This window comes from Onychostoma macrolepis, chromosome 21 (genome assembly GCF_012432095.1).
Source record: "Onychostoma macrolepis isolate SWU-2019 chromosome 21, ASM1243209v1, whole genome shotgun sequence".
NCBI lineage: Eukaryota > Metazoa > Chordata > Actinopteri > Cypriniformes > Cyprinidae > Onychostoma > Onychostoma macrolepis.
The window spans coordinates 13,650,381-13,664,348 of record NC_081175.1 but is presented as its reverse complement, the minus strand read 5'-3'; the positions used below and the strand labels follow the sequence as shown (position 1 = coordinate 13,664,348).

General features: G+C 35.9%; 1 protein-coding gene across 4 annotated transcripts in view; it reads right to left on the bottom strand.

Annotated features, from left to right (window-relative positions):
• gria1b (glutamate receptor, ionotropic, AMPA 1b) overlaps positions 1-13,968 on the bottom strand; it is a 57,385-nt gene that overhangs the window by 19,001 nt on the left and 24,416 nt on the right. For all 4 annotated transcript variants that reach the window (XR_009268011.1, XM_058758682.1, XM_058758680.1 and 1 more), the window contains exons 5-11: positions 12,360-12,413; positions 10,688-10,846; positions 10,236-10,403; positions 9,181-9,285; positions 8,712-8,822; positions 5,718-5,924; positions 4,245-4,711 (exon numbers count right to left, since the gene is read on the bottom strand). Coding sequence is in view for 3 of the 4 variants with exons in the window: in XM_058758682.1 (XP_058614665.1) it covers positions 4,245-4,711; positions 5,718-5,924; positions 8,712-8,822; positions 9,181-9,285; positions 10,236-10,403; positions 10,688-10,846; positions 12,360-12,413 (1,271 nt within the window). In the remaining variant the exon portion in view is untranslated. The remainder of the gene's footprint in view (positions 1-4,244; positions 4,712-5,717; positions 5,925-8,711; positions 8,823-9,180; positions 9,286-10,235; positions 10,404-10,687; positions 10,847-12,359; positions 12,414-13,968) is intronic.

Below are 13,968 nucleotides of genomic sequence, written 5' to 3'. Positions count from 1 at the left end.
CAGAATTTTAAACTTAACAGATAGGCAACATAACAATAACAATAACAATAACATAACATAACATAACATAACATAACATAACATAACATAACATAACATAACATAACATAACATAACATAACATAACATAACATAACATAACATAACATAACATAACATAACATAACATAACATAACATAATAATAGATCAACAACTTAGATAAAGAGACAATTGTTTAATAAATATAATGGCATTAATAATAATAATAATGATAACAAGAAAAATTATATTAAATAATAAGAAAAATGTATCTATTATTTAATTATGAACTATTCTATTAATAATTCTGTTATATTTATTAAACAGTTATTTCTTGATCTAAATGGTTGCTATATATATATATATATATATATATATATATATATATATATATATATATATATATATATATATATATATATATATATATATATATATATATATATATATATATATATATACATATAATTATTATTATATAAAATAATAATAATTATCATTATTATATTATCCATTTAGATTAAGAAACAATTGCTTAATAAATAAGAAGTTTTATATTATTATTGTTGTATATTAAGTAGATTTATTGTAGCCTAATGATTTAGCTACTATTATTATGTTTTATAATTCTTTTTAAGGATTAAAAATCTTTAATCCTTATCATTTAACAAAACTTAAAAAAAAAAAAAAAAAAAATGGAAGAATTCTATAAAATACACTCTTGGAGGCCATGAAAGACCAGATGCGTTTCCCTATCACTGTCTGAAGACCTTAGGTAAAAAGAACATGATGATTCAGCACCATGTCAGTTCAATCTAGGACTTCACAGCCACGAAAACCAACTGACCTCCCTCACACACTGAGCGCTATCAAGGACTTTCTAATGATTTCGTAACAGCCTCATGTCTACCCAGAACTTCAGCATTCCTCCTTTAGCTCAAAGGGGAGAAGTGATGGAGTTTTCCACGGAAGTCCTCAGCTAGCATGGAGAAACACTGTCAGGCTGAGTGCTCTGGCGCAGACAATCACATCTGTCATGGAACGCTCTCTGGCAGTGTAATCTAATTTGAGTGTGTTGCTTGCTTCCCTCAAGCCAAGGATATACATGTCCAACCAAAATGTCAAACACTAGCAGAGGAGCCAGCACACCCAGAAGCTCAAGGCCAATCTCCACATAATGAGGCTAGAGGACCCTACCAGGGGTGTCAGCACTAGCCTAACCTTTAGTTACACTTCCCTCATGACTAATGCTAGCGACAAAAAATTGTGTGAACACGCGTCAGTCAGTGCAGTCAAAGAGATAAGATGGAATCAAATAAGGTTTTAAATGTGTAGCTTAAGAATTATACAGCCTAAAACAAATATAAATATATGTTTGCAACCATTTAAATCACAAAACAAATTTTGCATAAATATAATGGTAAAGATAATAAAGTTATAAATGATTATTATATTATATTATATTATATTATATTATATTATATTATATTATATTATATTATATTATATTATATTATTTAGTTTTATATTATATTATATTATGGTCACATTTTATTTTAAAGGTCCAATTCTCGGTTTTGCCTCAAACTACTAATTTGCTGCTTATTAATAGTTAGTAAGGTACTTGTTAAGTTCAGGTATTGGGTAGGGTTGGGAATTGAAAATCGATTCCGATTCCAGAATCGGATGCTTAAGGTCAGGAATCAGATACTTGTCAAATTTAAATTTAGATTCCGCCTATCGATTCCTATGCACTTTTTTTTCTTCATCTGTGAGGACCGGTGTGCCCATTTTCGACTCCCTGCCAAATTATTACCCCCCTCGTTGAAATCGCTACCTGATTGCCTAACCTGATAATTCTAACCCCACCCCTAATCCTAACCCCTCTCCTACACCTAACCCTAAACCTACCAATACTAGGGGGGTAAAAAACTGGTGGGGGTCAGAATTCGGCACAACACCGGACCTAGCGTTCTGCCAGGACCTTGCTCGCTAATCTAAGTGCTCCAAAATTTGGCTACATTTGCGATCAGAAGCCAAAAAAGCTAAGTATAATATCTGTGATAGCTAAACATGTTGCAAGAGAGGTGTCACCACCAACATGACAAATCACTTTAATTTAATACATCGTTAAAGATCACGAACACGATTCAAACACCGTGATTCTATTCCTAAATTACAATGATTCGTCTGTTTCATTCCTCAAACTTTAACGTGTGCGATCAACGTTGTGATCACTTGGTTTGTCTGTACAGCGTAGAATCACACCAGTGTGATTTGAACATTTAAATCTGCATTCGCACTGCCGCTGACCTGAAGAGAACAGCTGTCATCTGTCACGAATGAAACGATTTCACAGTCTTTTCAACCACACAGTATCATTATTTCTGTATAACAAACATTCAAATCACAGAAGTACTAGGATAAAAGTTAATAGTTCAGATGTGTACGGTAGCGATTAAAATAGAGTAAATCACCTTTTGAAAGTAATTTGACACTTTAAATGAAGATTTATCGATTACATTGTTATGCCAGTAGGTGGCGAAAAGGGGCTGTTAAAATGTATTTGTCTTTGAATCATACAAGAGATTCGTTCAAGGATGCTGATTCATCCAGTAATGAAACAAGTACATCTTGAGTGAGTCATTGAATCATTCATTCATAAATTACATGTGATTTTGTTTAGTTGTCTAATGTATTTTCTTCAGAATCATGAGAGAACCACAACTTCCATTGGGAGAAAAAAAAAAAAAAAAAAACTCAATTTATCCAGAATCATGCAGTTCTATTTTGCATACAAACAGCTCTATTAAACTAGTAGCCTAACAAAGTAGCCTATTGACTTTTGTTCATGGTATTCAGCTCCAATAAATGGTTTGCAAAAAAGAGACATAGGATAAATGTTTGATATTGTTATTTAATCACATTGGAATCGAAACGAATCAAAAAGAATCGGAATCGATAAGCAGAATCGAAATTGATAAAATTCAAACGATTCCCAACCCTAGTATTGGGTAGGATTAGGCATGTAGAATACGGTCATGCAGAATGTGGGCTTTAAGTACTAATAAACAGCCAGTATGTTAATAATAGGCATGCTAATAAGCAACTAGTTAAAAGGGGGAATTGGTCCCTACACTGAAGTGTTACCTAATATTATATTATATTTAGGGCTGTCAGTTTAATGCGTTAATTAATTAGTTATGAAAAAATAATGCAATTAAAATATTTTATAACGTTTTTTTTGTTGTTGTTTTTTTGCCTTTTATTTGATAGGACAGTAGGTAGACAGGAAACGAAGTTGGAGAGAGAGAGGGGAGACGGGATCGGGAAAGGTCCGCGAGCCGGGATTCGAACACGGGACGCCCGCAATTAAAATATTTTAACATTAACGCACTGGCCCCACCCCCAGACCTGTACATCATCTTACATTTTATATAACTGACTGTTGACAAATATGATCCATAAATGCTGTTATGTCCTAAAATTATAAAAGATATTGGTGCAAAAATGCCAAGGTGCAATGCCCCTGTATGTGTTTTTGTCTCATATTTATATCATACAATAAGTGATATTAGACCAGCAGAGAGAGCAAAATCAGACGAGAGTATGTTCCATAGTTTATGATAGGCCGCTGTAGCCTAATATGTGTTTATGTGTAATAAATTTTGTTGAATCAAATAAAATACTTCTTTCTAAAGCTACAATTTGTAATGTCTACTTGATATTTTCTCATTTAACACAAAAACAGCTTTAAATAAACACTTGTGGGTATTTTCACAGTCAAATTTATTTAGCGATTAATTAGATGAATTAATTGAAACATCATGTAATTAATTAGATTAAAAATTTTAAATCGACTGACAGCCCTAATTATATTATATTATATATTCTAAATATTCTGCATCAAAACGTATCTGTTTTGGTCATAAAAATCAGTCGTTAATCTAATCTTTACCTTCACTTCAAATTAAATCTCCCTGTCCCTTTTTTAATATATTCTGAGGCATCTTATTTCAACATGATCTGTATTTCAGATGTAGTTCAGGGATGGTGTAATGCAGCAGACGATTAAGAAGATCATCTTTATTTTACAACCCATTTTCTCCATCACAGATGTTGTTTGTGGAATATGAGTCAGTCAAACGAAAAAGCAGCAGTGGAAGATGAAAAAAAAATATGATAATGATGATGAAAATGGCTTTTTTTTTCATTTTCACCTACCTTGGTGAGATATCACATCCTTGCTGCATAAAGGCTCCCAGGGAAAACCACAAGCTATTGAAGATCCCAAACTCATTGCTGTGTTCAGGTTGCTTCTCCTGCTTCTCCTCTCGCTGATTCTGACTCTGACTGTGCTGGTTTGGCGACTGGTTGGGCTCTGGTGACGGTGGTTGGTTTTGATTCTGGTTTTGTTGCTCCATTCCATCCTCTTCGTCATCTGCGTGCCACTCGTACGGACTGAAGCGACTCACAAGGAACAGCACCACACTCACGCCAATGTAGGCAAACACAATGCACATCCAGATCTCGTACGCCAGTGGGTCCAAGAAGGAGAAGACGCCTGGTTTGGACTTTGTGGGCTTCTTGATCATGATGGATATACCTAAGCTCATGAAGGGCTTGGAGAAATCGATGACCTCCTCTCTGACCAAAGTGATGGTGAGGGGGGCGACAGCTACGTCTGCTTTCTACAAGACAATATGATTACATCATTAAGCAGAGGCAGAGTGACAATCATGTTTTCAACAGCTTCTCAGAGTGACGCAATCAAACTTTCAGAATATGTTTTACAAAGCTTTGAGATCCAGTTTGCATACAACAAGGCGGATCCTCTGTAGGTTTTCAGAACACACTGGAATTACAAATCAAGCGCAAAAAAAACCAAAAAGCTTTATCCACAACTTTAGAAGCAGCTGAACATATAAATAACTTCAAGTATTATGAATCACTACAGAGTCAGTACATACTCAATGCTGCATCCTCAAGAGAATCCCTCATACGCTATTGCTCTCTATGCATTATAATAATGCCTCATTTTTTTCAAGCAGAAGAGAAATCTAACGAACGCCGCTTGACAACACTGAGCTGTGTTGTTCACGTTTAGCCCAATGAAGACAGACTACATCTGACACTGCTTAGCATTCCAAAGCCACTAATGCCGCAGCCTCAGGGTAAAAATGCTCAGAATAAGAAACGGAGTGTGTACAAAAGCCAACCTCACATGCACCTCAATTTTGCTATTATGAATTCTATCTTGCTAATTGGCCTTTGTTAGGACTCTTTGTTATGTTGCAAAATTGCCAGAAAGTCAGTCATTGAACTAACATGCTCTGACAGCAGGGAAAATCTACTTCGTAAGTGATAAGAGACAAAGAAACTTTTGTTTAACCTGAGGCACTGAGGTTTGGACACACTGTGTCCTGTTCTCTGTTCTGCAGCAAACTTTGCCAGCACTTTGCTAATTATTTCAGAAAAGATATTTGTTACTGTTACAGACTGGACCTCCAAGGAATGGAGGAAATGCAGCTTGAAGCTAAAGTGACTGTTAATGTACACTAGAGATACAAGAAGTTAATATGCCCGTTTAAATAAAATAAAATGAAAAGGGAATAGTGGAAGACTACTATAAATAAATCAAACAATCAATCCCTACCACACAAAACTTGATAACATTCCCAGATAATAGCTACTTACGCCATACACTAGTTCTCCAACCATCCCATTCCACATCATTGTCTCTGCGTCTCTGGCTCCATACTTTCTGTCCCCCACTATTTCTAGTCTGTAGGAATAGCCCACGTGCTTGGCGATCTCTGCAGCCAGCTCCACACAATAACCTTCATATTTGTCATTACCCACGAGCTGCTCATGGTTCTTCTTCAGCATCACATATGGAGACTCCTAAGGATAAAGAACATATTAATTTTGCATTTCTTATTTCATGTGGTAGCAAGGGCCAGATCAGTCTAGTTGTTTGGTTACTACATGATTCGGAGTAGCTGAAGTGGCTTGAAAGAAAATCTTGCATCAGCTACATCAAATGTTTTCTGCATTTCCAGCATATTTCTCAGCTTATATATTATTGAAGAGTTGCATTTCAGCTCAGTTCTGTGCATCTACACAGAACAACATCAAGAGTTGTTCTCAAAAAAAAAACAACAACAACACAAGAGAAGTACATTGAAATGTGTGTATGAGGAAACACACCTGTGCTTCCTCATACATGGGTATAATATTACAGTCCTGTAGTCTATTATAAAAGACAAATCAATAGTACAGCTGTCTAACCACAGTCAAAGAAGAATCCTTAAGGGAATGAGGGTATTTCATTTTGGAGTTCCACTGAAATAAGATTAATAGACACTCAAAACTCTGAGTCAGCCCACTAACTGTGCCCATAATGAGCAGAACAGTAAACCCAGCAGGGTTCAAAATATTTGCACTACCTCTCACCTTCCTGAGAGGATGGTGATTCACCCCAGAGGCAGAGAACAAACTCTTCTTAGTGAGGGATCATGTGGTGACAATTTTTTTAAATTTGCATTTTTTTTTTTAACCATGAAACAAGTGATATAACCTACCAGGAGCACCAAAATATCATTATGTACATGGTGACAGTAATATTGCTAATGCTTTTTTATGTCTTTGTTGTATGTTCTAGCGAGTTTGAGGCTACCAAGTAAAATGGGAGTGACTGGATCTGAAGGCGCAGGAAAGTACAGGCTGTGATACACCAAACCAACATTAAAGAACCAAATGGTGAAACAAGCACACTGTGCTGTCGACTTGTGTCACCTGCATCTAGGCCATAAAATGTGCTTGAACACACCACATAGACTGCAGGCAAAGACCAACTAGCACGTATGTTCTGCATTTGCAAGAGAGGAAATAGCTGTCTATACCAGCAAGTGGCAGTAGTCTATATTTGTGACCCTGGACCACAAAACCAACCATAAGGGTCAATTTTGTGAAATTGAGATTTTACATCAACTGAAAGGTGAATAAATAAGTTTCCATTGATGTATGGTTTGTTAGGATAGGACAATATTTGGTTGAGATGCAACTATTTGAAAATCTAAATATTGAGAAAATCGCCTTTAAAGTGGTCCAAATGAAGTCCTTAGCAATGCATGTTACTAAACAAAAATTAAGTTTTAATATATTTACGGTAGGAAATTTACAAACTATCTTCATGAAACATGATCTTTACTTAATATCCTAATGATTTTTGGCATAAAACAAAAAACGGTCATTTTGACCCATACAATATATTTTTGGTTATTGCTACAAATATACCCGTGCTACTTAAGACTGGTTTTGTGGTCCAGAGTCACATTTGTCATTCAAAAAGGGAAGCTAAAACTAGTACTGCAGATATACAAACTGTAAGCAAAGCAGGCTTGCTTACTATTTTTAATATGAATCATGCTTATCAGTTGGTCTTAACTTTATACATTCCAGTCAGCCATGTCATTATAAAAATATCTGCGTATTGGAATGCTCAGATGTAAAATGAGAACAGCCTCTGTGTTTATTCTTGGCTTTATCATTTGCACGCTTTCATTACTTTTGCTATTCTTTTCATGTACTGGGTGACTAAGCTGAACAGCCAATCAGAGTGAACTGAGCTGAGAGACGTTCATCTATAGCCCTACACTGGCCGTCATCCATCTGTCAGCTTTGTGTGTCACGGCCTTAAGTGTTTAGTAGATCAACCTACTGTATGTAAAGCTTGTGTCATTTTTCATGTAAAAAAACAAAAAAAAAACTTTCAACTGTCGGTTCTCTATATTATTGAAGCCTGTTTCATACTTAAAAAAGGTCATTGAGATCTTGTAATAAGACTTTATATTTCACATCTTTGACTATTATATTTTTACTCTGAGGAAACAAGCTGCCAATTAAAATGGAAAATTTAAAATTTAAAATTTGTAGTTTGAATTAATTGGTAACCATTCATAGCCTGACACAGTAATATAGGCTCAAACAATGGCATGAACTTATGGTGGGACTCTCCATTTGGTAGACCAGGGCCAGGTCTTTTTTTTTGTTTGTTTTGTTCAGTCATTTAATTTAGATGTGTATATTTTTTTTTTTAATTATTTAATTTAATTTTATATGAGTAAAAAAAAAACGAGTATTAAAGTGTACAATAAAGTACAATCAAAAGCTTTAATTATAATCACATTGCACTTAAATTAAGTTAAAGGTGTAATCTGCCGATTGTCCTGCAGGTGACCTCATAATTCTGTCTTCTTACGATGCACGTAGGGCTTTACGATTACTCCAGAGTACTCGCAGATCTACGATGATTTTCAAGTGCTACTTACGTTACGATGCTTTTGGGAAACGGACAGTAATATTAAGATCAGTCGTACAATCATTTTTACGAACTTCTTAGGCTTACGATGCCTTTGGGAAACGCAGCCCTGAACCATACTTTTTAAACTCTGTTTAGTGAGAATAGCACACTTCAGCTTAATGACACACACCTGAGGATCATTATCTGCATACACACACGCATAGAAAACAGGCACACCATTTCATCTTGATGACACTGATGATTTGTAATTCACACTGTATGCGACACATTGCCAGAACAGATGAACAGAAATAGCTTTAAAAAACACAACTAACTATTACTCTACCATCTTTCCATTACAACTCGAGTTGTATTGAAAAACTCACCAAGATGGTGGTGACTACATAGGTCCTGTTTTGCAGTCCAAACGTCTCATTGAGCATGCTGCTGTAAGTAGCTGTGCTCACGTATTTCTCACGTTGGTTCCAGTAGCCCACCTGCAGGCAGGAGAGAGAAATATCACAGCAGTGCACAGGAATTTCAGAGCCACTATTTTTAGAATGTTAAATATTCATATTGACGGCTTAAGAGGAGCTGTAATCACTTGAAATGCATACGCGGCTCTTTAAGCCTGCCTGTGAATAACACTTCATTCGCTTTCATCACAGCCAGTGCTGAAGTTTCAGGTACAACCTCAGGTTAATCATTCCGAACCAAATTTAAGTCAGGAAAATATCGAGCATGATCTGTTTTCTAAAATTTTAAGTGAGAAGTCAGAATGTCCGATTATTGGGATGCGCTGGTAAGCGTGGACACCATATGTGTGCAAGTAGGGAAAAAAAACATTTGATTTACTTTCTTGGGTCCACTTGGGCCAAATTCCATCACGCTGACGGTGAAGTTGGTCCGATGTCCTTTTTCATTAAACTGAACATGTCCTGTAAGCCCTTCAAACTGCACCTACAGAGAGAATCACACATAATCAGATTGTTCATCATTTCATCTTCATCATTCACGCAGAACGTCACTAGGTGTGAAACTCGTGGGGCTACATGATTAATTGAAATAAGACTGAAATCATTATGGCTTAGTGTGATTATCACGATGGCTGCTATTTATTTAAATAAATATATGTACAGCATCTTAAGTGCAGCACTGTGCTCCTTTACACGCAAGCAGCTCATGATCCTGCGTTTTCAGTGTCTCAAAGGAACAGTAAATGCTGCTCCACATGAATTTATTGTTGCATTTGGGACACTCATAACATGAATTAGGGAATTTTGTTCCCAAACTTGTAATGAAAAGAACTTATAAACTGGCTGTTGTCAACTCAAGAGAAGTTTAAAGGGCACAGCAAACCTGGAGCTTTAAAAAATAAATTGCACTTAGCTTTTTCCCTAAATTGTGCAGCCCTAACTTTGCATGAAGAAAAATGGCGTTTTTAAAAGCTGGCTCTGCAAAATTGGCTCTGCTACTAAAACCTTTTCGTCTTAAACAGGAATTTAATTTAAAAAAAGAAATGCCCAATAAGAAGTTACGAAACCCAATCAACTGATCAGCACCCTCTTAATATGTATGAGGCGCTGCACGGAAGCTGTTTTCAGTTTGTCTGAATGTATTTACAATCAACATCTATATGATTGCTAAGAATTTCATCAGATAATGGATGAAACAAAAGCAGTTTGTGATTGCATGAAGAGGCTAAATCAAATTACTTTGGATGTTAAGATGACCCTGATGTGCTATGTTTGTTTGTGGGCAGGTTATATAGTAACAGTGCATTATTTCATCGTTCGACTTCCAAGTCAGTAAAAAATACAAGCCAGTTCTGAGGTCTGCAGTTCTTCTGACAAAGTAACAGCTCTGCCGTGAGAACCAGCACTCTTTTGGTGTAAAAAGTGGCTGGTTACCTGCTGTAGGGCTCTCTGAATGTCGATGCCCTGGCCCCAGGGTGCAGGAGGGTTAGCCAGACACTCTCCTGCATTCCCCCTGCGAGAGATATCAATGCGCTGCTTCCTCAGGTTCTGGAAGGCAGTGGCCATGACAGTCACTCCATCATACGTGAGCGCTCCAGTGTACTGAGATGTTTCACAGACGCGTCCCAAATGAAAAGGGGAAAAAAAAGAATTTATTCACAACCTTTGGCTTTCCCTTGCCCTGCTGAAAAGACCAGCATAGAGGTTTCACTACACTGATGTGTTTTGTAGCTAGTTTAAGTAGCAAGATTTAATTCACCTTTAAATTAATTAACCAGGCAGGATCAAAATGGAAATTCAAGGTCTTTTCAGCAGGGCACACACCTTTTTAAGTCCATCAAGAGAGCATTTAAAATCATATATTTATGACTAAGACCTTGCTTTACCTTGAGCCTCCTTTTGGGACTTTTCAAGTCTTTACTGTCAAACTCCAGCCAGTCTTGTATTGTTCTGCTGACAGTAGGGTTTGTGTAGTTCATGAGCTGGAAGCCTGTCACATTGGCACCTCCCTTCTTGAATTCTGTGAGATTAAGATCCAGAAAGCCCTGAAGGCAAACACATCAATATCTCCATTTATTCATACATCTTTCAACCTTGCATTGATACACAGACCAATGTTTAACCTAACAAGTTTCAGGACTTTGTGTACTCTAATGCAAAAAGGAAAAGCAATTGCAATCATTTTTAATATCATAATTATGTTAGGAAATGCTTTCAGGGTAATAAAATGAGTTAAGAATCTATTACAGTTACTACTGCAGCAATAAGTTAAATTGAAAAGAAAACAGTGTTCAGTCAAATAGAGCACAATATAAACCCATACTCAAAGTCAGAACACTTTGAAAAATACCCATAAGAAACCAAGGCTTTATGGCACAGTTATTGTTAGAGCTGTAAATATAATGTGGTTACATGAGAGTCAGTGTTAGAGCTAATGATACAGTGACATGCATAGACATACACAGATATGCATGCTGGGTAAATATCACAGGATCTGTGTGATAACAGCTAATTGTATCTGTGTTTACGTGTACGTTTGCTTATCTGGGTGACCGACCCATGTGGCGATGAACCCCAGGGGGCTCTATAACGCGAAGTGTTGCATCCTTGCTGCTTTCATCATAATTGGTTATGGGATGACATCTTTTTTCATCATCGCTGAATTGGATTATGTACTTGGAGTCTTTTTTGGAGTATTTTCTTTTCTACCCATCACAGAACCCAATTATACATTTACAATGCTTCCTCTGAAGTCACAGTTCAGCGCTGTATTCCAGTTTCTTTAGTCGGCCAATTATATCTATTATTTTATAATATGAAGTTATTAAAACCATCCTGAAAAAATAGAAACTAGAAAACTGAAAATTAGAAACTTAAAAATTAAATAAAATATTAATAAAACATTACCATAGTCCTGACATAAGTGCCATAGGGAAGATCTGAAAAGTATGGTCATAGAGTGACAATGAAATAATAATAAATACATTTTAAAATAAAATGGAAAAAACATTATTTGATTCAAAATCATATCTGAAGTTAAATGTACAATGCTTCTTGTGTCACAGTCTATAAGTGCTGTATTAGTATGTTTTCTGAGCATAGGAAGCCAATGAAAATAAAATAATAAAATCAAATCAAATCTATGAAAAGTGACATATAATTCAGCCAGTAGTCCTAACTGATTTGCTGAAGGGTGGACATGTTATAATGGTTGCTACAACCCTTCTATACACTCCCACTCACAAGGAAGCAAAAAAGGTATCTAATGCCTTCCAGAAAGGGTACAAATTCTAATTATGTCAGCTCAGAGGGTAATCTGCAATCTGTCTGCATTGTGTATCACATTTAAAAGCATACACACTCCCCAGTCACATAGAAAAAAGAGGGAAAAAGTAGCCATGCAATGTAAAACACCACCATCAATTTGTCTCAGCGTTCCCTTGCGATTCCAGTCAATGTTCAAGAGGTTAACTGACAATACATCTTAAGTAGCCTCAAGGCTCATAGTTCATTCATGCAGACCAAAGAGGGCTGAAGGATACAGGATGCTTCACTTACCAGGTTTGCTAGTATATAATGGTAATTCTTCAAGTTCTTTTTTTGTGCCGCAATCTGAAAGACAAATGCAACACACATGAGAGCATAAAAGCACAACCCTCTCTCTTTCGCCGCAGCTAATGGCAGGCCTCTTTCATTCGACGCCAATTAAAGTATAATTTTTAGCCTGGCTCTCTAAATAGCGATGAATAGGTCCAATCATTCAGGACATAATTGCACACCCTACCAAGCGCACTGAGTGTGGAATATCTGTGATCAGAAGGGGCAGTCGGAACTACACGAGATGGAAGGGAGGAAAGAAGGATTTGGCATCTGTCTACATTTATTACATTGTTTACATTTACGCATTTAGCAGACACTTTTATCCAAAGCGACTTACATCGCATTCAAGTTACAGCTTCTACATTTTATCAGCTCTTGCTTTCCTTGGGAATCGAACCCATGATCTTGACGTTGCTAGCGCCATGCTCTACTATTTGAGCTACAGGACAGCTGTCTGTCACCATAGGAAGTCCAATTATAGGACTACATGTGCATGAAGACCACAGGAACACCTGAAGAACAGCAGCAAGTCTCTGGAAGCACACCATCAGGGTTAATTGTATCGGATGCTGATTTCTGATCATTGGGTTTGGCAGTGGTTTCTTTGAGATCTTGTCTGGATGGTGAACGGTGAGAAAAGTAATTGCCTTGGTGTGCCTGAAGGAGGAATTAATTGTTTCTCAAATCATTCTGCGAAAGACATTTGTACTGAAAAATTATGTTATCCAAGAAGACATGTAATGTTCAACAATGAAGTCAACATAAAATGTATAAAAATGAAGGCAGATGTCCCAGAGCAACTTATTTATAGGCTATTAAGTTAAAATAATACACTGTGAATTATGAAACATAAATACAGGGCTTTTTTGACAATACTTGGAATCCCTTTAGAAACTAAGAAATAAATTGGGAAAACTCTAGATGCAATAAATGTTTAACAAAGGTATACATTTGTGTTGTACTAAGAAGACTTAAGTAACACTATACTTATACATAAGCCTTTATGTATAATGTATTATAAAGGTACTGATAATGTATGTTGTTATGCATTATATTATCAAGTTAAAATGCATTATAATATTTGAAGGTTTGTTTATGATGTGTTTTAATGTATTATACTTTCTAAAGGTGTAACAATGTATAGATAAGAATTGTAATGCATTACAGGGGTGGTTACAATTATTCATGAGATCATACATTGCATTATAATGCATTAATACTAATTTTTTAATGCATTATATATAAAGGCTTTAGGTTAAGTGTTACCAAGACTTTTTATGTGTGTGTTAAGACTGTAATTTTTTAAATGTTAAAAACAATTAAGTGTTTTGCTACAGTACTAATTAAGACCAAACTCCAAAGTTTTTGAATGATGAATTTCAATCACATTTGCTTGTGGCATTTGCCAGTTGCTTATGATTACAACCTAAATAATGAATATTATTTTAGTGAAGGTTATTTTAGAGGCAAGGATTTCAATTTGTATGTTGGTAATGAATTCATAGACTTGAATGTAAATGTAAATAAGCATACAAATGGAGAGATGATCATGCTTTGCTCACAAAGA